Source organism: Leptonychotes weddellii, chromosome 5 (genome assembly GCF_054177405.1).
Source record: "Leptonychotes weddellii isolate Sample4059 chromosome 5, ASM5417740v2, whole genome shotgun sequence".
NCBI lineage: Eukaryota > Metazoa > Chordata > Mammalia > Carnivora > Phocidae > Leptonychotes > Leptonychotes weddellii.
In genome coordinates, this window is record NC_138373.1 from 123,249,341 (window position 1) to 123,274,549 (window position 25,209).

The 25,209-nt window shown below is 36.4% G+C and overlaps 1 protein-coding gene across 8 annotated transcripts in view; it reads left to right on the forward strand.

The window, feature by feature from the left end:
• NAV3 (neuron navigator 3) overlaps positions 1-25,209 on the forward strand; it is a 773,874-nt gene that overhangs the window by 438,928 nt on the left and 309,737 nt on the right. For 4 of the 8 annotated variants that reach the window (XM_081822099.1, XM_081822101.1, XM_081822103.1 and 1 more), the window contains exon 1: positions 3,896-5,014. The exons of 1 other annotated variant lie outside the window; for it this stretch is intronic. In XM_081822099.1, coding sequence (XP_081678225.1) covers positions 4,772-5,014 — 243 coding nt within the window. In that variant the 5' untranslated portion in view covers positions 3,896-4,771. Of the gene's footprint in view, positions 1-3,895; positions 5,015-25,209 lie in introns of those variants that run through there. 3 more of the 8 variants (XM_081822100.1, XM_081822102.1, XM_081822105.1) reach the window with 2 other exon arrangements.

Sequence of the window (25,209 nt, forward strand, 5' to 3'; positions counted from 1 at the left end):
ATTGTTGAGTTTTATGTGTAATTTTTACTTCAGTCAAGCTATTAAAAATGGAAATGTGACTCTCTTTATTTTAGCAAACCTCTGAATTGACTAGCCAATCATATTTTGTCTTTTTGTAAGCATGTTCTTAGTGTTGTTTGATAGTTGGTTATTTTCTCTTTCTCTCTTTCTTATAAATAAATAATAGCAAATTGTCATTTCATGAAGTTTTATTATTTATTTTTAAAATCACTGATGTTAAAATTCAGCTAGGTTGGAATTCTCTTATGCCTGAAACTCTAGCTTGGCTTTGGAAGGTAATGTATTTCAGGCAAATGACAAGTAATTTATCTCATTTTAATTTTCAGGATTTCCCCCCCTGAGTTCAGTTCTGTTAACCTTTATGGTCCTGGCCAAATTTTTCACTTAATTTCTTGACCTTACCTCGATAATTCTCAAGGTCATTATATGTTTTATAACATTAATAGCACTTATTTATTGTGCGCTTTTTATGAGCACTTATTATGTTGAGCATAATTTATTTATTGAGCACTTATTATGAGGCAGATCCTGTTCTAATGACTTTATACATTTATTTCTTTTAATTCTCACAGCAACATTGTAAAAGGAATGAAATTATTTTTCCCATTTTATAGGTGATAAAACTGATACATAGCAACTTCCAAATTCATACAGCTAATAAGCGAGGAAGCAGAGATTTGACTCTAGGCAGTACAATTTTAGTCTGTTTCCTGAACTGTCAATCAATCTACAAATCCTCTAAAATATGGGTGTTAAATTTTAGTGTGGGAGAATTAGTTTACTTAAATTCTATTCTCAGATTTTTCCCTTGCCCTCATGATTCTTACTTGGTGGGTTTAGGATGAATCCAGTAATCTATATGTTTAGCAAGCACTACAGGTGGTGGTTTGTTGAACCTGGTTTGAGAAACCACGGTTCTGGGGCATCTGGGTGGTTCAGTCGGTTAAGCATCTGACACTTGGTTTTGGCTCAGGTCATGATCTCGGGGTTATAATCTCAGGGTCGTGAGATCAAGCCCTGCCTTGGGCTCCATGCTCAGTGTGGAGTCTGCTTGAAATTCTTTCCCCCTCCCTCCCTCTCTCTCCCCCTGGTTGCGCACACATGCACTCTCTCTCAAATAAGTAAATTAATTAATAAAAACATTTTCTGTGACTTTAAGATAACTGCTTAACTTTTCCAGGTCTTTGTCATCACCTATTCAAAGGTGATTTTGTTTTAGGATGGAATGGGATGACAGCTCCTGGCGCACAGTAAATTCTCAGAATAAATTAGTTTTTGTTGCTCTTGGTGGTAGATGTTATTTCATAGAATTGGTCAACAGTGGCAACTGTTTTTGACCTTATATTTCAGTGAAATGATATTATCCAATAAGCAAAAGGTGTTTCAAAGTGAAAAGACATCTTATTGAATGTAAACACTTTTTTTTTTCAATTTGTTTATATAAGTAATTAGTGTGTTCTGCTCCAGCATATGTTTCTAAAATACCAATGAGCTCATCTGCAATTGGTAAATAGATTTATGTTTGTGTAATGTAGAAGTTGCCAAGTTTTATATGTTGATTTATGCCCCCAAGAGGGCAGAATAGTCAGAGTTGGCTGGGAAAAGAAGGCCCTCCACTTTGATACTAAATAGTCAACGGGAGCCCTTTTGGTTTTGTTTTAAGAAAATTTAACTTTTTGAGGAACCTCCATACTGTTTTCCAGAGTGGCTGCACCAGCTTGCATTCCCACCAACAGTATAGGAGGGTTCCCCTTTCTCTGCATCCCCGCCCACACCTGTCATTTCCTGACTTGTTCATTTTAGCCATTCTGACTGGTGTGAGGTGGTATCTCATTGAGGTTTTGATTTGGATTTCCCTGATGCCAAGCGATGTTGAGCACTTTTTCATGTGTCTGCTGGCCATTTGGATGTCTTCTTTGGAAAAATACCTGTTCATGTCTTCTGCCCATTTCTTGATTGGATTATTTGTTCTTTGGGTGTTGAGTTTGATAAGTTCTTTATAGATATTGGATACTAGCCCTTTATCTGATATGTCATTTGCATGGTGATGGGTATTAAAGAGGGCACGTATTGAATGGAGCACTGGGTGATACGCAAACAATGAATCATGGAACACTACATCAAACACTAATGATGTAATGTATGGTGATTAACATAACATAATAAAATTTAAGAAAAAAAGAAAATTTTAAAAAACAAGTGCCTGTATTTGGGGCTCTGTGGCCAAAGGAACATACCCCTTAGTCTTGTGTGGCTCTTAAATATTTGCAGCTTGCACTGCCCCCTGTGTCCATTTCAGTGGCAAACCTATTGGCTCAGAGTTTGCCTTCCAGTTGGATTTTTCCTACAAATTCTAATTAACATATTGCCAGCATTTCCCATCAATTGTGGAGCGTTTTTGTTGTTGTTTGCTTTGTTTTTTGTTTGTTTGCTTGTTTGTTTTTAAACTCTGGGCTGAGCTGCTTGCTTGGGTGGTCCAAATTATCTTCCAAGGTACCAATATTATTTTTGCTAGTGATCTGTTCCCAAAGTTGCATGTTTTCAGTGGTCTTCCCAGAACCTGTTTTCCCCACAAGTCCTATTATTTTGGGTATGCCATTTTTTTGCAATGTGGGCATTGCAGGATGCACGTATCTTCTCATATACTTTAAACCCCATTTTAGGAACACGAATATCTCCTGCTTTGCAGTATCTTACAGTCTCTGGAAGGGATGGTGTGTTAATGGTTAATGGCATGGTGTATTAATGGAAGTAAGTAAGTAACTTACTTCCTCAGAGTGATCATTTCTTTCTCGCCACCAGTGTTGTGTTTGTTTCTTACTATACCATTGAGTAAATCCCCCTTGAGTTACTTTCTTTTTTAAAGTCGGCAAGATTTCTAATTTGTATTTGAATTTCTTCTATGCTTATATCAAAATAACATATAAATTCAACTTTAATTATTAGCTTTTATCTGTAAATTACTGCTTCTTATCTAAGACTATACATAATAATTTACAGAGTTGGGAATAGTAGACAAACAAAATAATCTCTTTACTATAGAGAGATATTTTCTATAATAATAGTTATGATTCTTATAATTGTTATTATTTATTGAATGTCCATTAAATGCCCACTCATTTTTCTAGGAACTTCACTTGCAAATATTATTAATTCTTAGAATATTTAGTGAATGTAACATAGATTTTCTAAATAAAGAAAAAAAAAGGAGTAAATCTGTCTTTTAGAATCTTCAACAAAAACACAAGCAGTATGAAATAAATTTCTATTATTAGATAATACTACTGAAATTTCAATACCATCACGTAAATATGATATTTATTAAATGATGGAGGAATTTACCCATATACCCATTATCTAAGTGCAATTACTTAAAGACATTAAGGCATGCGTCTCATATGTTTCTTAAAAACTTACCCCTTGCTTTTGTTATGGATCCAGACATGCTTTTACCAGAAATAGAACATAATCCAATTATAGTAAAATAATTTTATGGACAGAAGCAGCATTGTTCATAGTCACTGAGTATGTATTTGGATATTTGGTAGATTAGGATTTTAATTTGGACGTAAAGAGCTTGAATAACAGCGTTATTTTAAATTGTTTCTAAGGTGGTTTGTTAAGTTACTCCAAATAGTACAGGGCTCTTGCTCTTTCTCACTGCATGACTTTGGTCAAATTACTTAAATGAATCTGAGTCTTAGTTATCCTTTCTATATAGTGGAGAGAATAGGTGTGCCTATTCTCGAGTGGTCCCACTGGTTAAATGTGAAGTAACTGCTATGTAGTACATTCCACATACATGTTACCTGCAAATATTTTTATCATTATTGTTATTAAATTTAGAAACAACAATTACTATATACCTAGTGTCTTGCTATCCATATTTCCTATATTTTCATAACCTAGGCAGGTATAGTCGGCTGAATGATTTAACAGTGCAGCACCGCTGGTTCCACTACGGCATGAATTTAACCTGATTTCATGGGATAGAACAGAATGAGCACAGTGGTTCATGGCTGTCAGTAGTGAAAAATAGCTGGAAATTAGACAAACAGCTTCATTGCTGAGATTGTTTCCGGGCTAAAAGTTCTTCCAACAGCTGTTTGTTTTGGCCATTAATCGTGTCCATTCTTTGTTTTTTTGTTTTTTTTTTTTAACTGGGGTAAATACAATTTTCTTTAAAAAGAGAATGTAGGCTGGTTATTTCTGAAGTCAGGAAGAACTCCTGTCCTTCCACTATTGTGGTCTTTTGGCGGCTTTGACAGTTGGACTGCAGACTTTTCCTTTTGTTTCTCTCCACTTTTTTATTCTCAGTGCTCAGACTCAGACTGCTGTAGTGGGAGGAAAAAATAGAACTAGGAGCTCTTTAATCCTAGGGAAGGAGCTTTGTAACAGTTACCTTCAAGAAAAGTTTACTCCCCAAAGGAGTATTTAATATTACATAGACACTGACTCACTGAACAGAGAGAGAGCGGGAGGCTAAGAGAGAGAGAGAATGATAAGAATATGAGAATTCGAGCCAGCAAGCAAGCAAGAAAGATACTTAACTAAAGATGAAGGGAAGTTTTGCCTCTTCCTGGAAGTTATATTATTAGTTGTTGTGTTTTTTTTTTGTTTTTTTTTTTTGAATCATGATGACTGCTAGTTTTGTTTAAAGTATTTGTTCTGGAAATACTAAAGTTGGAGTCTACCAGACTGAGGTTAGAAGCATTTTCTTTGGCAGCAAGAAGATACTTTTATAGAAGCCATGCCTGTACTTGGGGTTGCCTCAAAACTGAGACAGCCAGCTGTTGGGTCAAAGCCTGTTCATACTGCTCTTCCGATACCAAATCTTGGCACTACTGGGTCACAGCCCTATTCTTCAAGACCTTTGGAACTTACTGAAACAGAGAGCTCAATGCTTTCTTGTCAGCTCACATTAAAATCAACCTGTGAATTTGGAGAGAAGAAACCCCTCCAAGAAAAAGCTAAAGAGACAGAAGACAGTAAGGTTAGTGGCTGAAGGTTACTTGCAGACTTACAGAGCTAAAATGCAGATTTCCTTGTAGGTGGAATATAAAACATGTTGTGAAATGGGGAGTGGTAGAGGAACACTGGTGTAATAAAGTAAGTAGTTTGTGTAGCTGAAAAGCTAAATATTTAGCTTATGTAAAAGTGTATTGATAATGTATAGTAGTAGCAAAAGTCATTGACAAATTTCTCTGAAAATACATCTTTGTTATCACTTAGTACTACTTACTGATGAAGTGCCTAGTCTTGGCACTTTATTACTAATAACCATAACCAGTCACAAATATGAGAAAAAGGGACCTATTTTTCAGGCATATTACACTGTAAAAGAAGGAGATTTATCTGTAAAAATCCATATAGATGCCATCACTTTTTTTCTAAATGTCATTTGCATTTTAAACACTTTCTGTTTGAATATATGTTTCTTAGACTGCTTAATTCATTGCACTCTGAACAAAAATGAAATATTATTTTCCTTCATATTGCACGTTTGTCTGGATTTTCACTTGTAAATTGAAACCCTACTGTTTTACTTATTACTGACATCTTTTTCAGTCGTTTAATTTATGATATTTTGTGAGCAGTGGCTCCTAGCTCTTGGTTTCTAAGCCATACTGCAGTCATTTTCTCCAGAAGCAGAGGGCTCGCATGGCCTTTCAGTTGCTGAACTTCGGGGGGATCCATTTGTATCCTGATAAACATCACTTTTTAATGCAGCATTAACTATGATGTCAAACTTTCCAAAGTCACTGTTCTCACCTCTGGCTTAGGGACTGCTTTGATTTTGCTTTCCCACCAAATGTAATTTTATTTTTTATTTATTTATTTTTATTATGTTATGCTAATCACCATACATTACATCATTCGTTTTTGATGTAGTGTTCCATGATTCATTGTTTGCGTATAACACCCAGTGCTCCATGCAGTATGTGCCCTCTTTAATACCCATCACCAGGCTAACCCATCCCCCAACCCCTCCCTTCTAGAACCCTCAATTTGTTTCTCAGAGTCCATAGTCTCTCATGGTTCGTCTCCCCCTCTGATAAAAAAGTAATTTAAGAAAACACTTCGGATTGAAATCCAATCTACAAGTTAAAAAGAAAGCCACCCCTTTTGTCTTGAAATGTCTATTCGTCTCTCTCCACCTGTTCAAATCCTCTAAGGAACAGCCAAATGTAACTTTCCTGAAAGTCTTTGCTAGCTACCCCTTACCTTCCTTTCCTCTCTTGTGATTCTTTGGCTGCAGTAATACTTAAAGCACATTTATTTACATGGCATTTTAATTATCTGGATGATTTATTTCTAGTCCCACTGAATTGAAAATATGCAGATGGCAGGGCCTTATTTATACTGTGATAGAGCTCCCTCTGCCCAGTGCCTTATGCCTCAGAATCATAGTTGAATGGATTAATATATGAATGAATGAATGAGGAATTATTCTGACAAAGATTTAGTTAAATTCATTGGTCTTTTTGGATCATTTAATTTATAAAACAGAGGGCTTGGAGTGCATGATTTTAAAAGTACTTGTAGCTCTAAGGTTATATTATTCCTTTTGTGTTTTAAGAAAACATTGGAAAATCACACAAGAAAAATCAGTTAAAAAATAATTAATTGTAGGCTTATAGTTCTCGGTCGAATGTAAGCAATTCAGGGTAAAAGAAGGGAAGTATAAATTATCAACAAAAGACTAAAAATACTTAACTTTATGCAAATAGTTAAAAGCGAATGCCACATAGTTCTATTCTAAAGTTCTGTGTACCCACACGACTTGTTGGGATTAGATGGAAAGAATAGGTAGACCCTTTTCCTCAGCTGACCATGCCTCTCATCTGTAGGTTTAGTCAAACTTCCATTTTGCTAATTGGCCTTGGCCTAAAACTTGTGCACCATAAATACTGTTTGCAATAGAATTTTGGTTCATCTCTTTGGTTAACAAACATATCAATCACACATCTGATATTCTTATAAGACTCTGTGGTAAGCAATGTTGTATTTAGGGGATGTTTTTAACATGCCATTTATCAGATTAAAAACTTTTTCAAACAAACTTAAAGAATTCCTTGTCAGCATTTCAGAATATTTTTAAATGTCAAAAAAGTGTACTTAAAGATTTTTATAAACTTTGAAAAAATAGAACTGAAGAAAATAGCAGAAATGACCAAGAAAGTTGTATTAGAGATAATCAGATTTGACAGCAAATAGTAGAAAACTCAACATAACAATAGGATAAACAGCATAGGAATTTTTTTTTAAATTTAAATTCGATTAATTAACATATACTGTATTATTAGTTTCAGAGGTAGAGTTTAGTGATTCCATCCATTGCATATAACACCCAGTGCTTGTCACATCATGTGCCCTCTTTAATGTCCATCACCCGGTTACCCCATCCCTCCACCCACCTCCCCTCCAGCAACCCTCAGTTTGTTTCCTAGAGTTAAGAATCTCTTACGGTTTGTCTCCCTCTCTGATTTCGTCTTACTTTCTTTTTCCCTCCCTTCCCCTATGAGCCTCTGTCTTATTTCTTAAATTCCGTATATGAGAAAAATCATATGATAATTGTCTTTCTCTGAATGACTTATTTCTCTTAGCCTAATACCCTCATATAAAGGATATCTGGAAGTAAGCCGTCTGTAGTTGGTAGGGTGGCTTCTTGAAATTATCAGAGAACCCATTTCTCTCTTTTGCCTGTCAATTTGTGGCATCTCTCAGTCTTGAGTGGATAATTGAGTTTAGTTCAATTAGAAAGACACACCCTGCTTCATTAAGGATTCTTCCACATCCAGCTGGCCTGTTTACAATTCCTAGGCCTATGTAGCCATTCCAGTCTCTAATTGTTGACACCTCTTCTCCTATTGTAGTTCCATCTAGCTACTGTGTTCCAGACGTCTCCTTCCTGGGTGTACCAACTTGTTCAGTGTGCTTAGTTTCACTGTCCTTTAACAAATAAATAACATTAGTTCTAGATTCTACGCCACATACATTTGGACTCTCCATCACCATACTTCAAGGATTTATGTTTTTCTCTAGCTTTCTCTTGTTCTGATTTCTTATTTTCCTTGAATTTTCTAATGTCTCTCTTCATATGGTTGGTTTTTCCATTCTTCCTGGGCATTCATCCAAATGAGGAAGAGAGTCACTTTGCTTTGGAAACTTTACTTAAGAATCAAGAGATTAAAGTTAAGAAAGGGGGTTCTATTTTTCAGCAAATCACATGCAATTAAGCATTAGACACACTTGTCCATGAAAGTCCCCTGGTTATACCGATCCCCTTAGCCTTCTTTTTTGATTCCCCAGCCTCGTTCCAGCTTGGTCTGCCACCTTGCTTTTATCTCTCATTTTTACTGTCATTTCAGTTTCTTTCTAGTTCTGGGCCCACTCATCTTTTCCTCTTTGATTACCCATGCAAACTGAAGATTCTTTACATTATTATAGAAAATAATTTTGAGTACCTACCTTGTTCTTTATAGGAAGTTTATTTTTTTTCTCATGACATTTCAAAGACTTTATTATCCACATTTACAGAGAAATAAACTCAGATAGAGTGGGAGACATTCATAAGATCAGATGGTTAACTAGTACCAAAATCCAGAATTTGAATCTAGGTTTGTTCCTACAAAGCTTTTGTTTGTTTTTTATTACATTATACTTTCTCTTCATGATGTAACTGCAGTATTTTTTTCTAGCTATACCCTACCCCCCAAATCTCACCAGCTCTTAAGAGTCAGTTCAAAAGTCAAAGAAAAGAATAAACAAATTGTTGTGGAGGTTAAAAGGAAGGAAAGTTTGCATCCAGTTAGAGAGGTCTGAAGGAAATTCTTGAAAGAGTAGTGGCCTCCTTGTCCATGTTATTAAGGACATTTGTTTCATTTTCTTACTCTACCAGTTTCAAGGACAATTAAGGTAGAGATATGTTCTTAATATTACATTCACAGGGTATTAACACTAATGCTTTAAAAACAGAAGATACTTAAAACCTTAAATTGAATATTTTTAAAAAAATATGAATAGCAGTATAGACAAGCAAATATATTGTGTGAATAGTATTGCTATTGAGGGCAATATTTTTGTCGATTTTAGGGACGAGAGAAATCCTATTTGGATGGAGCATTCAGAAAAGACTTCACCAAGTAATTGATATTCAGTGGGCAGATAGGACTTAGATATAGAAAGGAAAAAAGCATTCATTGGAGGAGAGATTTGCATAGAATGCCCAGTGAGTAAACCATTATAATTTGAGGAGACTGTTTATGGAAAGGAGCAGATTTAGATCAGATTATACATGGAAGCAGACTTCATTAGATAGACATTGGGGAAGGCTCTTATGTAAGAATAGACACAGTTACACTGGCAATGTTATTTAGAGAAATCAGAGCAGAGAAGGATTAATATTAATGTTTATAGAGGCTTGTTATATGCCTGAAAGTGGGCCAAACACTAGTGTCCCATCAGTCCTCACAATAGCCCTATGATATAGGCACTGTTATTATCCTCATTTCATAGATAAACTGAGGCAGAGAGAGGTTATATCACCTACCAATATTTCAGTGCTAGAGTATAGCAGAATAGTCCAAGGCTGTGTGCCTCCAGAAGACATTACTCTTATCTAATAACACTGCAACAGTGAAGACTTTCCTGTGTCAGCAGGAGAGAAGAACTATTGATTGACTTGATTTCTATATAGACTAGTAAGGTTTGTTTTAAATATTTGGTTAACACTGCTGGTGCATTGCAAATAAATCATTGGTGTGCCCAAGTGCTTAGAATTTTCAGAAGACAATTAAGTTGACACATGGTCTCTACTGAATTTTTCAAATAACAGAAAAAAATAAAAGAAACCCCATGATAAAATTATAGCAGCAGATGTCAATCGAATAGATGACTGGCTCTGGCCTCCAGCTGTTTCCTTCTTGGAGAAGATGCCTGATTGCTGAGGACTGTCAACACTCCTGTTGGCTTGCTCACATGGTAGCACTTCCAAAGCTCGCCAGACCTACAGCTGCACAGGTCAGCCCTTGGGTCCCTCTAGATGGTTCTGCCTTCCTTGCCTGTTTCTGCTGTGCTTGCACATTTACTTATTTGTACTTAAAGAAACATGATTATTTCTTTTTCTGGTTATGGTTCATGTTCCAAGCTTCACGGTTAAACTGTTAATGGTCGTTTTAATTGTTTTTGTCTTTGTGGTAGCAGTGGTATGAAGAATGTGGTAATGATCCTTGAATTTTAACATTTTCTCTACTGGCAGAATGCTAAACTTTTCAATATTGTACACTTATTTCTCTTGAGTAACCGTTCGTAGAGATGTAGCAATTTAATACCATTGTTTGTTGTTCTAGTTTGTGCTTTACAAAGTCCTTAAAGAATGCTTTCAACTATGAAATTACTAAATATTCTTGGGTAAATTAAAAGTGATTAAATGTTACTGAAAATCTCATACAACTTTTTTTTGTTCTTCTTCAAGTGTCAATATTTGTATGTATATTTGGTGCCAATTTGCCGAACACATTCTTCTGAGTTTCTTAAACCTTTCTACTATTATAGACATGTTTCTTTTCTTTGATATAAAGGAAGGCAATAAATATAGGTAGAAACAAAAATCAATAGATATGTCACTAATTTTTAAGCACAATTGCTTCATGGTTGTATGCTATCACATTTCCAAAAATTATCCTCAGTCTTAAATTTAAGGTATTAGGTGGCATAGTTAAAAGAACATCAGATTAGAAGCTCAAAGATTTGACTTTAACTTCTGCTAGATCCTGAAAAGATAAGTCACTTAAATTCTCCGAACTTTAATCTCTTTATCCTCAGAAATGAAGTTAATAGTTCTTGATAAGGCTTTTCTGAAGGTAACATTTTTATTATTTTCTCCTTTTCCCGGTTTTGTCCTAGCAGTTCTCTCTTTTCTCTTATTTTTTCTATCTCTTCCTCTCCAGTGGATCCTTTGGACCAGGATTTTTCAAACTTAGCACATTTTGGACCTGATAATTCTTTGTTGTGGGTGTCAGTCTTACTATTATGGAATATTTAGCAGCATCCCTGCTAGTAATGATTACATGCCAGTAGCATTCTTCAGTTGTGACAAACAGAAATGTCTCCAGACAGTTGTGAAACGTATCCAGAGAGAAGGCAAAATCAAACCCAGTTGAGAAACACTGCTTTAGATTCAGGTTCCAAAACTGCTCAGGTTGCCACTATTTTTTTGCCATTTTTTATTGAAGTATAATTGACACACGTTACCTTAGTTTCAGGTGTGCAACATAGTGATTCAACAACTCTATACCTTATGCTATTCTTAGCGCAAGTGTAGCTATCATCCTTCACCACACAATGCTTTTACAATATCATTAAATATATTCTCTATGCTGTATATTTCATCCCCATGATTTGTTCATTCCATAACTGGAAGCCTGCACCTCTTACTCCCTTTCATTCATTTTGACCATTTCCCCACCCTACCCTCTAGCAACCATCAGTTTGTTCCCTGTATTTGTGAATCTGTTTCTGCTTTTTGTTTGCTCATTTGTTTTGTCTTCTAGATTCCACATATAAGTGAAATCATATGACACTTGTCTTTCTCTGGCTGACTTATTTCCCTTAGCATAATACCCTCTAGGTTCACCCATGTTGTTGCAAATGGCAAGAGCTCATTCTTTCTTACGGTTGAGTAATATTACATTGTAAATATATACCACATCTTCTTTATCCATTTATCTGTCAGTGGGCACTTGAGTTGTTTCCATTTCTTCACTATTGGAAATAATGCTGCAATAAACATAGGGGTGCATTTATCTTTTCAAATTGGTGTTTTCATATTCTTTGGGAAAATACCCAGTAGTAGAATTACCGGATCATATGGTCTCTCTATTTTTAAATTTTTGAGGAACTTCTACTGTTTTCCATACTGGTTGCACCAATTTACATTCCTATCAATAGTGTATGAGGGCTCCCTTTTCTCCACATCCTCATCAACACTTGTTATTTCTTGTCTTTTTTGATAATAGCCATTCTGACTAGTTTGAGGTGATATCTCTTTGCTTTTGATTTGCATTTTGCTGATAATTAGTAAAGTTGAGCATCTGTTCATGTGTCTGTTGGTCATCTTCATGTCTTCTTTGGAAAAATGTCTGTTCAGGCCTTCTGCCCATTTTTTCATCAGTTTGTTTGTTCTTTTGGTGTTGAGTTGTATAAGTTCTTTATATATTTTGGATATTAAGCCCTTATTGGATATATCATTTGCACATATCTTTTGCCATTCTGTAGGTTGCCTTTTTGTTTCAATAGGTTTCCTTTCCTGTAGGTTTCCTTTACTGTGAGAAAGTTTTTAATTTTGGTGTAGTCCAATAGTTTTATTTTGCTTTTGTTCTGCTTGCCTGAGGAGACATACTTAGAGAAATGTTGTGAAGGTTGATGTTAAAGAGATTACTGCCCGTGTTTTCTTCTAGGAGTTTTATGGTTTCAGATCTCTAATATTTTTAATATTATTATTATTATTATTTCCTTCAATCTGTTTCAAATGATCACTCCTTCAATACTTTGCAGATATATTTCTTGAAAGGTTAGTTTGTGTTCAATGCCACTATTGCAGGCTTTAGGTTTGCTTTACTTCTCCTAATTTCTGACTCGTATTCTGTTTTCCTAGAGGTTACCAATAGCTTTTGAAAGGACATCTCTTCTTGGTTAACATTTTAATTAATTAATTAACTAATTACTTTATTTATTGATTGGTTGATTTTTGTTAACATTTTAGCTCTTGTTTTCATCCTGTTTGCAGCACTTGGCATCTGCTGACCACAATTCTCTTTTTGGAATGCTCCAATATTTACTAGCCCAGTGACCTTGGTGAGTCAATTAGTACTTAAGCCTTAGTTTCTTCATTTATGAAATGAGGACAATATAAACTACCTCATAAGATTATTGTGAAGAATAAATGAGATACTGCATATAAACTATATTCTATATATAGTTGGTAGTCAATATTCTTTACCTATTATATAATATTATAAAAATATCTAACAGTTTACCACAAAAGCTATTAATAGTAAGAGTTGGTAGTATGACAAAGAAGGCAGTGATTAATTCTCCATGCACAGGAAAAATAACATTCCTGCCATGTTTTGACTGGTGAATTTGTTTAGCCAAATATATTTGGAAAAAAGAACATTTTAAGTAGACAGGTATTTACCAAGATGTGTAATACTGTGCTGTGTTGGGAACACTATACATTATTCAGCAATCCTAAAAGGTAGGATGCAAGTAAGAGAGAAGAAGTTGACTTGAGGCATTGGGAAGATGGCCATTAGATGTCCAGTAAGTTGTTTGAACTTGTTTTGTAGAGGGTGGGGTGGGGGAGGATGCCAGCATGACACAAGTAAGTCTATGTTTTAGAAAGATGATGATGAAATGAAACATGATGGATTCAGTGAAGGGAAAGTTCAAAAATACAGAAGAGAAGAGTGTGATAGAGCAAAATTTTGATTAAAATACCAAGTTCTAGAGCAATGGAAGAGGGATAAGTCTAGTAAAAGAAGTGATGGATGTTTGGGTACTTTTATTAATTACTAGCAATCCACAAAATTTTAAGTCTTGAAGGATAAATACATTTTCTTCAAACAAAAATTTGTAGTTTAGTTGGAAGTGATAATTTGTGAACTTGACAGCAAGTAACAATTAAAACTAAGATAATTACTAATACTTTTCGAGTACCTGCCACATGCTGGATGCTATACAGTTTATTATTATAATTAAATATATATAGGAGCTGAACTCAGATTGGTGCTAAAGTAGAGCAGGAATTTCAACCTCGGTGTGTTTGACTCCTATGTCAGTCTCCCTCTCTGTCTCTCTTTCACAACAATTTATAAACCACAGTCAAAATCAATGTTATTCTTTTCTCTCTATGTGGACACTTAGTCACATAATGGGGGGGGGAATGAAAGAAAACTATGGATTCTTACAGGAGTGATGAATTAATCTTTGACAAGATTCACTTTTAATTCTTCCTCTCCCCCCAACCCCCACTGTTGTCCCATTTTGGCTTTAAAAAGTGCTTTTCTTTGGATTTCTAGTCACTGGGGCCAATAGGGAAATTCAATATCTGTGGGAGAGTTCATTAATTGGATACATGGCAGGATTTCCCCACTGTTCCCAGTAAATGGAATGATTTGTTAAAAAGTGTTGCAATTCTGCCTGCAGATAAAGTCACCAGATGAGAGAGCACTGGTGAAAATTTACCATTTTCCCAATAAAATAACATGACACAGCCTCCAAGAGAGAAAAGAAAAGAAAAGAAAACAAAACAACAGACCATACTTTTTGCTATATTTCAGTGTTGTAAAGGACTCTTTTGTAAAACTGAAAACCTAAGTGGGACAGGTTACAGTTTTCCATCATGAAATGTGTAAAATTTTATGATCCATCAACATGGCATTGTGTTAAAGTAATGCTAACTTCTGTAACAGATGAACTCAAGGTCTCAGTGACTTAACACAGTAGGAATTTACTTTTTATTCCTATTTACCTGTCCCATATAGTGAGGACTTGATGAACTATGGTCTATAGGTCAAATCTGGGCTGGGACCTGGTTTTATTAAGTAAAGTTTTATTGGAACACAGCCATGCCATTCGCGTGTGTGTGGCCTATGGTTGCTTTTGTGCTGTAATAGCAGGGTTGAGTAGTTACAGTAGAGACTGGCCTGCAAAGACTAAAATATTTACTACCTGGCCCTTTATAGAAAAAGTTTGCTGACACATGCCTATGATAACTCAGGAAACCAGATTCCTTCCAGTTTGTCATTCCATCATCCCACCTCCAACCAGCCATCAGTGAAAGGGAGAAAATGGAAGATTGCATAAGAGACTGAGAAACTTCACATGTCACTTCCATTCAGTTCTGTTGGTCAGAACTCAGTCATATGATGAAACCAAATACAAGACAGGCTAGGGATTATAGTCTGCCTGTGTGCCTAGAAATTAAGGTAAATGGCTTATTAGCCAAAGACTGCCTAATTTGTCAGATTTTCAAGATTAAGCAAGAATTTGCCATATTAAAAATGTTCTGAAGTAACCCAAATTGTCTTCCAGATTGTCAAGCTGTCCTGAACTATAGGGATGTCTCTTTAAACACAACACATTGAATAAGTGGAGGACCATAATTACACTCAAGTTACTAAGTGTACAGAAAGAAAATCTTATAGTTAATTCAGCTTTTAAAAAGAATAGACCAGGTACATCTATACAGAAGTATCATAAAATAGTTCACTGTGGTCTCATGACTCCTCTGGCTGCTCCCCACCCTAAGATTTTGATAACCACCTTCAATTTCTCCTGTTCCAATCTGCTGATCTAAACTCCTATCCTGAAAGTAACTCTATCCTGGTTCTGTGCCCTTGTTTCTATTTGCTTCTCTACTCAGTTTTTAGCATTCTTCTTTTGCTGGATCTGGAAGCTCTCCATTAGAGCTGGGAACCAAAAAGCCAAGGCAGTATAAGATGTGAATTCTAGAAGTGACGTTTAGAGAACCAAGATGGAGTCAGGCATCACCCCAGGAGGGAGGCATTTGCTGGCTTCTAGATGTGGTCCAATGGGGGGCTGCTTAGTTGTGTGAGGGAGTATCTGCTCTCTTGGCCTGGAGACATGATGTAGCTTCTGTGTCAGCACATTGCAGATTGATTCCAAAGGGGACCTAGTGGGAATGTGTGAATGGGTCATTTGACAAACCCACCACCATCATCGAAAGAAGCAACTCACGGTAATCCTTTCAGACCATGGTATACAACTATAAGAAACAATACATAATACAACTTCTTTTCAAATGCAAGATAAATTTCTAAATGACTTAACTGGTCTTTAAATTTGGTTGTGCATATGGGGCTATTTCTATTCAGGTTTCTACTTCTCTTTGACAGTGTTTACTGTTTAGCTTTGATCAATTTAAATTGCTCACATTTTAGACTCAGAAAAATACACAGGTTATGTATTTCTCTTCACTGTCCCTGAATGCTCATATTTTTAATATAATTTTGTTGTGCTTTTTTTTGAAAATTTATTGAGTTTCTACAGAGTGATATTTTTGCCAGAACCTTTCGTTATTATTTTGACCCATATATTTTGGGGGGTTGTGTTTCACATTTCCTTTCTCTTTAAACCATCTGCTTTTTATAGCTGTTTCTTCCTTCCTGTGGCTGACTTTTTGATATCCACACTTGTGTGTTGCTTTCTTACATTGAACACGAGGTTTATCATCTCCAACAATATGTTCTCTTTGTTCTTTTCCTCTGATTCAGGCTAAACCTATTGTATTCTAAAACCAGGCTGCTATTTCACAAATGTAAATCCCTTCAATGGCCACTTCTAGGTATACATCATGGATCCTAGGTGATTTTTCGTGTCTTTGTTAGTCATTCATCCAATCATTTAGTCCACCATCAACTATTTATTGCATACTTGTTATGCACAAGGCAAAGTGTGTGTGTGTGTGTATGTGCGTGTGTGTGTGTGTATGTATTATATGTATATATATATGCTTATTTTAACATGATAGGCTTTATGAGAAATATGCTTGCAACAACTGGGACTCTTAGAAATCTATATTCATTCTTTTTATGGCAACATTAAATTTTTAATTAATATTACCTAGAAAAAACAGAAATGATTATAATTCTGATTTTCAATAATGATTACTTTTATTATACATTTGGGGTATGTTTGTTTATTTTTTTTTAAGTTTTTATTTATTCATTTGAGACACAGAGATAGAGAGAGAGAGCATGAGCAGTGGGAGAGGCAGAGGGAGAGGGAGAAGCAGCCTCCCCACTGAGCCAAGAGCTGGATGTGGGGCTCGATCCCAGGACCCTGGGATCATGACCTGAGCCGAAGGCAGACGCTTAACCATCTGAGCCACCCAGGTGCCCCGTGTTTGTTTAATTTAGAATAGATTTATCCCCTCCAGTTGTGACAATCAAAAATGTCTCCAGACATGGTCTGTCCCCTGGGGAAAAAATTGCCCCCAGTTTAGAACCACTAATTTAGATCCTGCCTTGTTTGAAAAAAGGATTTAGTAGAATTAAAAAGCATAGACAACATAGAAGATTTCAAAACATACACAAATAAAATTTACAAGAAGAAAAGGAAAACGGTAGAGGAAGGGCTGCAATATACAAATACATCAAATTTGTGCTGTGATGTTTTATATTGTAGCTGGAGGTCACCTACACATTTGGATCTGGGCTTTCAAGTTGCTCATACATAAAGGTTAAGCAAGTGCTGTTTTAATCAGTGCCTAAAGTATGAGCTCATATTTGCTCAGGAGATTCACATCTTTGTTTCTACATGTACAAAGAAGTATTTCCTATGGGCATTTACAGAGACATTCCTATGTAATTTATATAACAACTTTCTCAACATTTTCATCACAGATTTTAATTATTGTTTTCTCTCCTTATCCTTACCTTCTATACAAAACCATTAAAATAAAAATTTTAATTAAGTCCACTTAGGATGACCAGTTGTACTGGTTTTCTCAGGACTGTCCTGATTTTAGCAGAGCGCATCTCCTAATTTGGGAATCTTGCAGTCAAACAAACTGGGAGGGTTAGTCACCCTAATTCTGAATCAGATGTTCTTGTTTTTCCTCTTTAGTTTTATTCTGTTTTTTTAAAAATCTCTAATTATTAATTTTAATTCTGTAGTTGAAAATATATTTTCTATTAATCATTTAAAAAATATCGCCTTGGGCGCCTGGGTGGCTCAGATGGTTAAGCGTCTGCCTTCAGCTCAGGTCATGATCCCAGGGTCCTGGGATCGAGTCCCACATCAGGCTCCCGGCTCAGCGGGGAGCCTGCTTCTCCCTCTGACCCTCTCCCCTCTCATGCTGTTTCTCTCTCGCTCGCTCTCTAAAAAATAAATAAATAAAATCTTAAAAAAAAAATATCGCCTTATTTAATTAACAAACTGTTGTCAAACATTGTCAGTTCTCTGTTCAGATATAACAACATATATTTTCTTTAATGAAAAATAATTTCTGTGGAGGTTGTGTTTTTCAAACACGAGTGATTTTTTTTTTAATGAGGTTCACATGTTTACACCTGCTCCTTCCTTATCCATACAATTTTAACTAGTGTTAACAATAATGAATGTCCTCTTTCCTTTTGTGTGGAAGACTTAGAATTGTCAATAAAACAAAGGTAGCCTGGTTCTCTGAGTTCATCAGGTAATTTCCAGCATGAGTCCTATGGGCCCTGAGTTGAATGGAGTGATACTTTGAGGTATGAGCAGTTAGTTCTTTCTAGACCACAAAGAACAGAACTTTCAGCTTCCTTCAGTGGTATGCTTCTCCTCTGTAAGACAGACAGGATGTGGTCTGGGAGAAAGTCCGCACTTTAACAATAGACCATTGACAGAATGTTTGGGAAGCACAAAAAGGAAGAGAGCATCTGTCTACACCCAGAATTATCAGAGGCATTTGTGTGTGTGAGAATCTTAGGTTTCAGAAATATGTTTTTTTAAGGTCACCCTTTTCGTTCTCTGTTTTTATTGGATGAGGAGAGTTGCCTTCAAGATAACAAAACATTTTAAAATCAAGGGAGGAATTACATCACATTTTGTCTCATTATCCCAGGCAGAAAATTAATTCCCTCAGGCATGAAACACATTTTGTTTAGCCCTTATGTATGGCGTATGTGAATCAAGCTGAGAGAATTAGAAGGGAGAAGATAAAATCCAACCGAAGGAGAATGCTGCAGAGAACTCAGCAGGAAAGAAGTCCTTCTAGGCAAAGAGTGACCTAGGTGCTGACTTTATCTACAATTCATTCTGCTTGCAATATGAGAAAAGATGCTACATGGAGCGTGGGCATCACAGCACTGATATATCCCTTTTTCTCCTCAAGCCTTGAAAAATAGTAATCCAATTTTAATCAAATTTACCATTTTAAGAAGTTGCAAAGAAGGTCTTTGCCCTTTTATCCCTATGTTCATTCTGTTCCTTTTGTAGCTTATTTGCTTCACCACTCTGTCACAACACTGAGTTGCATGAACACATATCCATTTGGTACAGCTGCCATTAAGTTGAACAGAGTTAGAGTGAGTGCCAATGTCTGCCTTGTCTTTTGCTTTCTTCTTTTCAAATGCGGTTGTGTAAAGCTTTTGTTCAAATGTCTTACCACCTGGATCCTCTTGTGGATGCGCTGCTCCTCTCCAAAGGACTTGGCAGTGAGTACTTCCTGTTGTGCAGCAGGCTTTCATTTGCAGGACATCTGTAAAACCACAACATGAATAGTCAGAATAGCAAAAATGGCCTTCTAATGAATGTAGTAAAACTTCAGAGCAAATTCTTCAGCCAGGAGAAAGTGCCCCAAAAAGCAGATGTGATTTAGGATGAGTAAGACATAAGTCAAGGTGCGGATCTTTTACTCTCCACCAGAAAGCAACACTTGGATTTCCTGGCAATGCAATTATGTAATGATGTGTGTGTGTGTGTGTGTGTGTGTGTGTGTGTGTTTTGTAAACTGTCTCAGATGGGGAGGAAGAAGGAACCAACTTGATTGTGTAACTTTATAAATAGAAACAGCCATATTGAAATAACAAGACTGCTCTGAGTTAAACTGATGAATTTTGCTCCTTGCTGCAAAGTTAGGCTACTGAATGAATATAAGATCCATTCTGTGGAGTAATTTCTCAGGTTTGCCCAAGAATGTTTAATGGGAAAAATCAGCAAGAAGTTCTTACCCTTCTTCCATTATACTCCCAAATATTTTAGTCCAAATAAATCAAAACCATTCCTCTGTTGGAAGTAGTCAAGTTGGAGACACACAGGAACTTTGTCCTCTACTACAAATAATGAATAATGAGATCATACTATTTTTAATACAGCACATAATTTACTAAATACTAGGAACAGTTTACCCTGGCAGTGACATAAAGGATAAAGAGGTACCTACCTTATCATGTGTTGAACAAAATGTGTCCTACATTTGCCATGTGTTCTCAAACAGTAGGTGATTTCAATTCTACTGCTGCTCTTTATTTTGGAGGGCAGAACCCAGGTAAATAGAGAAAAATCCCCTTAAGAAAGACCAAGAACCTCAGTCTTCCCGGCATGATTCCATTCGATTTGATATATACTCCAAAAGACCGACTGTTCTATGTTTGCCAGTTTGCTGAGGTTTATAGATCATAGGTTTTGAACTTCTCAGAGTGATTGTATAACAGTAGTGTTTTCTTTGATTTTTGTGGCTATAAAAGTGGTACTAGTCCTTCCTAGACACTTTGACAAATTAATCCTCCCTAGCACAGCTATAATCTTGGTAATTCCAAGGTTCTCTCTCATCTGATTGAACTGAATTTTCTCACTTAAACCCTTACTTTAACAGGAGGCCTGTTTGATTCATGTTTACATCCATTGAGATCTCTAAAACAGTGTCTTTAATTTTTTTTAATTAAAGTATAGTTGACACACAATGTTACATGAGTTTCAAATGTACAACATAGTGATTCAACAAGTCTATACAATGCTATGTTCATGTGTAGTCACCACCTGCCACTATTACAGTATTGTTGACTATATTCCATACGCAGTATCTCTCATTCCCATGACTTCTTCATCCCATAACTGAAAGTCTGCACCTCACACTCCCCTTCACCCATTTTGCCCATCTCCCCATGCCCTCCCCTCTGGCAACTAGCCAGTTTGTTCTCTGTATTTATGAATCTGTTTCTGCTTTTCTTGTTTGTTTCTTTGTTTTGTTTTCTAGATTCCACATATAAATGATATCATATGGTATTTATCTTTCTCGTATGACTCATTTCACTTTATATAATACTTCTAGGTCTATACATGTTGTCACAAATGGCAGGATTTCATTTTTTCTTATGGCTGAGTAATACATCTATATCACAACTTCTTTATCCATTCATTTATTGGTAGACACTTGGATTGTTCCAGTGTCTTAACCATTGTACATAATGCTGCAATAAACATGTGGGAGGGGAGATATCTTTTTGAATTAGTGTTTTTGTTTTCTTTGGGTAAATACCCACTAGCGGAATTACTGGATCATATTGTCTATTTTTAATTTTTTTTTTAAAGATTTTATTTATTTATTCATGAGAGACAGAGAGAGAGAGAGAGAGGCAGAGGGAGATGCAGGCTCCCAAGGAGCAGGAAGCCTGATGCGGGACTCGATCCCAGGACCCTGAGATCATGACCTGAGCCGAAGGCAGACGCTTAACCATCTGAGCCACCCAGGCGCCCGTCTATTTTTAATTTTTTGAGGAACGTCTGTACTGTTTCCCACACAGGTTGCACCAATTTACATTCGCCACATCCTCACCAACACTTGTTATTTCTTGTCTTTGGATACTAGCCATTCTGACTAGTTTGAGGGGATATCTCATTGCTTTTGATTTGCATTTTCCTGATAATTAGCGATGTTGAGCATATGTTCATGTGTCTCTTGGTCATCTGCATGTCTTCTTTGGAAAAATGTCTATTTAGGTCTTCTGCCCATTTTTAATCAGATTGTTTGGTTTTCTGGTGTTGAGTTGTGTGAATTCTTTATAAATTTTGGATATTAAGTCCTTATCAGATATATCATTTGAATGTATCTTCTGTCATTCCGTAGGTTGCCTTTTAGTTTCATCGATGGTTTCCTTCAATGTGCAAAAGTATTTTATTTTAGTGTAGTCCCAATAGTTTCATTTTTGCTTTTTTCCCACTTTCCTGAGGAGACATACCTAGAGAAATGTTGCTCAGGTTGATATCAAAGACATGACTGCCTATGTTCTCTTCTAGGAATTTTATGGTTTCAGGTCTCACATTTAGGTCTTTAACCTGTTTTGAATTTATTTTTGTGTATGGTATAAGAACCTAGTCCAGTTTCATTCTTTTGCATGTAGCTCTCTAGTTTCCCCAGTACCATTTGTTTAATCTAACACAATGTCTTGCACGCAGTAGGAATTTAAACATAACTGTTGAACTAAAAAAAATTGACACTGATTTTTGTAATTTTATTCTTTTGTCTTATGATTTGCCTCATGTCTATATTTCACAAAGAGCTATCCTAGATCTTACTCATGACTGTTTGGATATAAATTTTGGCTCTTCTATTTTAGTATATTTCTGCTATTTCAGTGATTCAAGGTCAAAATCTTCATAATTTTGGCTTCAGTATAGTATGCTAGTCCTTCTTGAACAAATCTACCCTATTTCAAAGGTGGTCACTTATGCCTCTAAGCCTGTTTCATGAAATATTAAATATTACTAGTGGAAGGGATAGTGGAGGATCTTCTAATGCAAGTATCTCTTTTTTGGTACATTGGTAAAATTAGAACCAGCGTATTGAACTGGACTGTCTTAAGCAATTTCATCTTAAAAAGGGAATATAAAAGCCATGACCTGACATGATCCCAGGGTCCTAGGATCGAGCCCTGCATTGGGCTCCCTGCTCAGCGGGAAGCCTGCTTTTCCCTCTCCGTCTGCCCTGGCTTGTGTTCCCTCTCTCGCTGTGTCTCTCTGTCAAATAAATAAATAAATAGTCTTAAAAAAAAAAAAAAAAAAGCCATGACCTGAGTGTCCTATTTGTTCATAACTATTACTTAGTTATCTTACAAACCTGCTTAGGAAAATGAATGTAACTTTAATATCAAATCCAAGACTCATAGTCTGTCTTATAGTAAGCCAGCCATAGCTTTGTGCTGGAGAATCAGTAAGGAGATGGAATATGTTCAAGTCATGCTCCAACACCTAAAAGCATCTTGGCATTCTTCGATTTCCTTGTCAGTTAGAACATAACTGGTGAGATCACTTTATTCTGTAACAATGTCCATGTGCTATTGCCAGGGTAGGTTTATAGATGTTAGTAGAGTTTTTCTTTTCTAGGGTGATGTATGGTCTGAATCTTCCTCTAACTAATTTCAAATCCATTGTAGTGTAGTAAATTCAGCCAAGTGCATTGTAATTTATATGTTTTACTTAAAGGACTTTAAGACACACTACTTCTTACTACTTCTCACATGTACAAGAAAATATAACTCAGTATTTTCTACAGCATATCTCATCTTGTTCTTAAATGCCATTCCTGCTGATGGTAGTGGAAAAGGAGATTGGTGAGGATGGGAGAAACCTAATTTGGACTTTTTTTTTTTGGTTTAAGAAAGCCTCATTAAAGAAATTATAGTAATTTGAAGGTCAAACTTCTTGTAAGTGTTGTTTCCTTTCTTCCTGAAATTTCTCATCTCTTTTCTCATTTATAAAATGGAATCTGTGGATGAATAGAAGCAGTGTGTTTAGAGAATTTGTGCATCCTCAGGGAAATAAGGTATGGAGTGAGAGAGCCACTCGGGTTTGCATGCTACCATCTGGATTCTTGCTGTTTAATGCTGAGATAGCCCCATATGCCTGGTCACTGGGCACACTGCGCTACTCTCTGCTGAGACGTGGGTTTTGGGTATTGTGTGGACACCCACTGCTGGTTACCATTGCCCAAATTCTGCATCTACCTTGTCCTAATGCCATCTCTCTTTGGGTACACTAGTCCTCTCCACATTTTTCATAACCCCATTGGGATACATAGAAACTTCTGGATTCATATATATCAGAAGTGCTTTCTGAAGGCCCACCTGTCTAACCATGTCCTGTTGCCATTTTCCCTTTACTGTGGCTATTCAAAATGGGCAAGGAACACCCTGTATTGTAGGTGGGAAGTGAGACACAAATCCTCCTGGCTTTCACCCTGATCTTCAACCTACCTGGGACTTCTTGTTCAACAGTCCTGGGGCTGTTCCCAGGGATATGGAGACATCAGATTCCTTCACAGACTCTAATGGCATTTTGTCTTAGACACACCTCTTCTGAATCTCCTGTCTTCCTGCTATTTGAACTTTTATTTATCTCACCATCACAGTTAGCTTCTCTGAAAATACCTCTGAAAATGCTGTGTTTCATTATATAACTCTGTGCTCTGGTTTTCATTTGATAGGTAAAGGAAAGCTTTTGCAACATGGAAAACACTTTCTCTTGTTGAAAGAGATTTGTTGAAAATCCTGACTTTCAAGACTATTTTGTCACTATGAACTTAAAAGAAAAATCTGATATAAAGTTGAGCCATGATTTGTTGTTGTTGGTGTTATGGCCTGAATTCTGTCTTCTTGAAATAATAAACGTCATCATTTCAATGGATGGAGGAACCAAAGATCAACTAAGACATAGAGATAAATAAGGACAAGAATATGCTGTTTTAATGTCTCAAAAATATACTCCCTCCTATATAAATATAGGAATATATACATCATGATTTGGTGAAATTCACAGCTTATTGTATTTTTTCTCAACTTTCACTGTAAACTGTTGAAAATATTTTTTAATACTGGTCTCAATGTCTATTATGTAACTCATGAAAGACTATTACTAATAATGGCTATCACTCATTAAGTAATACTTGCCAGACACTGTTGGAGATACTTTAAATACATTTCCATTTAGTATTTGTGTGTACTATTAGCTGTGCTTTACAGACAAGGAAACCAAAGCATAAAGGAGCCAAGTGACAGAAGTAAAATGACCCAACTACTACTGCCTTTTATGTAATTCCTCTGAATTATGTGGCGGGATGAGAACTATTACTGTAGAAGCAGGAATTGAGTCAAAAGGGCAAGAGTATAGAAGAAATGATGACTTTTAGGAAATAAGAGGTGATTTTTTTTTTTTTTAAAGATTTTATTTATTTGACAGGGAGACACAGCGAGAGAGGGAACACAAGCAGGGGCAATGGGAGAGGGAGAAGCAGGCTTCCCGCCGAGCAGGGAGCCCGATGTGGGGCTCGATCCCAGGACCCTGGGATCATGACCTGAGCCGAAGGCAGACGCTTAACGACTGAGCCACCCAGGCGCCCCATAAGAGGTGATTTTTAAAAGTATGGATAGATGTGGCCTGCTCATCACATAATTTAAGTTAACAGTGGACTGACTGATCTTCAAAATGGAATAACTGTCCTAAAAGTTTCTATTACATTTAAGAAACATAATAGCGGGCGCCTGGGTGGCTCAGATGGTTAAGCGTCTGCCTTCGGCTCAGGTCATGATCCCAGGGTCCTGGGATCGAGTCCCGCATCAGGCTTCCTGCTCCTTGGGAGCCTGCTTCTCCCTCTGCCTCTCTCTCTCTCTCTCTCTCTGTCTC